The sequence below is a fragment of the Rhipicephalus microplus genome, chromosome 4 (assembly GCF_043290135.1).
Source record: "Rhipicephalus microplus isolate Deutch F79 chromosome 4, USDA_Rmic, whole genome shotgun sequence".
In the NCBI taxonomy this organism is placed as follows: Eukaryota; Metazoa; Arthropoda; class Arachnida; order Ixodida; family Ixodidae; genus Rhipicephalus; species Rhipicephalus microplus.
In genome coordinates this window covers 212,328,422-212,331,536 of record NC_134703.1, presented here as the reverse complement: position 1 = coordinate 212,331,536, position 3,115 = coordinate 212,328,422, and the positions used below count along the sequence as shown (strand labels likewise).

General features: G+C 39.6%; 1 protein-coding gene across 5 annotated transcripts in view; it reads right to left on the bottom strand.

Moving 5' to 3' along the window:
* The window catches only part of LOC119172496 (transmembrane protein 50A), a 250,480-nt gene that overhangs the window by 39,213 nt on the left and 208,152 nt on the right, over window positions 1-3,115 (bottom strand). For all 5 annotated transcript variants that reach the window (XM_037423623.2, XM_037423622.2, XM_037423626.2 and 2 more), the window contains one exon: window positions 1,435-1,495. In XM_037423623.2, the coding sequence (XP_037279520.1) occupies window positions 1,435-1,495 (61 nt within the window). The remainder of the gene's footprint in view (window positions 1-1,434; window positions 1,496-3,115) is intronic.

Sequence of the window (3,115 nt, the reverse complement as noted above, 5' to 3'; positions counted from 1 at the left end):
CTGGAAAAGTAATTTCATGCTTTAAATTCACATGAAACTTTTTTTTGAGCTGCCTCATCTATGCCCCCCCCCCCCCCATTTGGAACATGAAAAATTAAATTTTGTAGAATAACCAGTGAATTAAAATGATTCTACATACTCTTTCTGTGATGCAGCCATGTTCTTTTTACGCTCACTATATTCATGTAGTTATAATTTGCCATGCTTGATGTGGTCAAGCCAGAATTTTTTTGTTTTTCGGATGTCTCTAGCACTTCGTCAATATCTTGCAACATTGCAGGCACACTTCCAACCACGGTTCTTACGACACTATATCATTTATTAACATTAATGGTGTTAACATTTATAACCACTTCATCAAGTTGATGTTTGCATGTTTTATTAAAATGGTGCAAAGTATGACTGATGGAATTGGCCCGACAGTTCCCGACATGGGTGCAGTCCGTGTTAACCCAAATTAGAACTTCACAGCCCAATGAAGTTTTTCACACCATACCAAGCAGCTCACGTTGTCAGAGGCCGTATTAGAGGCATCTGCAAGAAGCTATCAGCAAGACTGGCACGGGTCGCGTGCCGACTGATGTTCTTAATAGTATGCATGTTTTTAATACAACTGTTGAAAGTTTTCTCAAATACGTTTTCTTTCATCCAATTTGTTAAGGAACCAAAAGGTGACAGCAATATGCACACACATGTGAACACACGCACCAGCATGTACACATGCATGCACACATGCACTCACGTGTACGCAGACAAATGCCTTCTTAATAGCTAGCCAGCCTTCGTTCAAGAGCTGCTATCCTTATAACAAACACCTGAAATTTTCTCTCACACACAGTGCTGCCTATTTGTTCTGAACTGGAGATGCTGATGCCAACACTGCCGGCACCACCAACACCAGATTTTCAACAAAACAAGCTCTTTAGTGTTGTCACGTCAAAATGTGACCGCTGTTTAGGCCAACGTTTGCTACTGTAGGAGCATTTATATGACAAAAACACTGTTGGGAAAATAGCTGCAAATACAATTTGGAAATCAGTTTAATTACAGCAGAACCACGGCATACTAATTTACTGACATTCATGTACATATGTATATCGAGAGGCTCCACAGCAACAACTTTTTACACGCAAATCGGAGTCTAAACGTCTACGGTGATGACTAAAGAGCACCTCTTTATAAGTCGACCTACGTCTGCTTTGCACACTACTCAGAGTTCCCTTTACAGGAAGATGATTTCTTTTATTTTGCTTGCTTCCTATTTCAATTTTTCATACATGGTTGTGTCCCTAGCCAGCACAGTAATGTCTGCTTTTAGTATCAAGAGCACGCAAATCAGTATCGGGCGAGTTGGTCATCCAAGAACTTAGCTTGAATTCAATAATATTGCTACATGTGATTATGCCAAGAGGGCGACAAAGTGTTCATGCTTACCCAAGAAAGATGAAGGAGTTTTGGAGGAAAATAGCAATGCCAGGCCATTGCACCTTTCTCCCTGCATTCAGAAAAACTGACATGTACCATGTGGAAAGCCATGATAACCTACAGCAGGCAAAGCAACGTCCATCAAATATTTTCTACTCCTACGCAGAAATAAGACAAAGAAAATAGACACAAGCGGATGTGCAAAATTTGTCGAATGCTTGAGCAGCACACACATGAAAACTTTTTCAGGGCACCTTAGAGATTCTGTATTGGAAGAAAAAAAGAAATTGAACTTCTGCTGAAAAGAACTCATACACATTGCTCAAGCATTGCAGAAGACTCTGAATGCTTTGTTTCATTCCACAACCAAAGTTTCCAACAATATCAGACAGCAGGCGTCATCTTAAAAAAAAAAAAGTAAAGCTAGTACTATATACATATTTATTTATTTTTTACTCAAAACACCTTACAGGTCTTAAAAAGGCAACTCAGTAAAATGGTTTCACAAAATGTATGAAGGTTCAAATATGCAGAGGAATAATTATATAAAGATGAAATTGTTGACAATGAAGAAACAAGTGCTTGGGAGATGAAACACACATGATAGTCAAATGCTATGTAACAAAATGATTAAAGAAAGGCGAGTTCAAATTCTAAACAACATGCAGTTACAAATAGTAAAACATAATAAACATTGGTAAATATCATCATCATAAGTCTGAATACGTCTCCTGCAGCGCGAATGCCTCTCCCATGATCCACCAATGAAACCAGTATGGTGCTTTCTGCTGCCACTTTTTCTTCTCATTGGCCCACCTATCTTTCTGTCTCCCATTTGCCTTCTCTGGGAATCCGGTCAGTTACCCATAATGACCAGTGATTATCCTGCTTACATGCTACATGCCTGGCCATTTCTTCTTGGTTTCATCTATGATATCCTTAACCTTGCTGTGTTCCCTCCCTGATCCACTCTGCTCTCTCCTTGTCTCTTAAGGTTAAACCTATCATTTTCTTTTCCATTGCTCGCTGCGTCGTCCTCAATCTCAGCTGAACCCTCGTTGTAAGCCTCCAGATTTCTGTTCTGTAGGTAACTACCGGCAAGATGCAGCTTTTATATGCCTTCCTCTTGAGGGTTAGTGACAGATTACCATTCATGATTTGAGAATGATTGTCAAATGTGATTTTTCTAGTTATTTCACTCGCATGGTTCAGCTCCGAAGTTACCAACTATCCTAAGTAGACATATTCGTTTACAACTTCTAACGTCTCTCCACCTATCGCAAGGTGCTGTTTGCTGCTGAGACCGTTGCACATTACTTTAGTTTATTCATTTATTTGAAATATCGCAAGCCAACATTTCGCTCAAGCAGGCTGGGCTTCACGTACAATGCAAAAACTAAATATACAAACAATGAGTGAACACAAGAAACAAAACAAACTGTAAAACTAGTACGACAATCATTGAAAGATAGGGCCATCAAAACATGCGGTACGTACAAGTACAAACGGTAACAATGAAGAGTGCTAACCCTTTATTTAGAGCATGGCATTGCATATCGCTAGTGAAGTCATTTGAGCTGAATATACTATTTGGCAACGAATGCTTATCCGCGACCGTACCAGGGAAGTAACTGTATTGAAATGCTTCTCTGTGAGCGAAGATAGGTGCAAACGAATGTTTGTGGTCGTG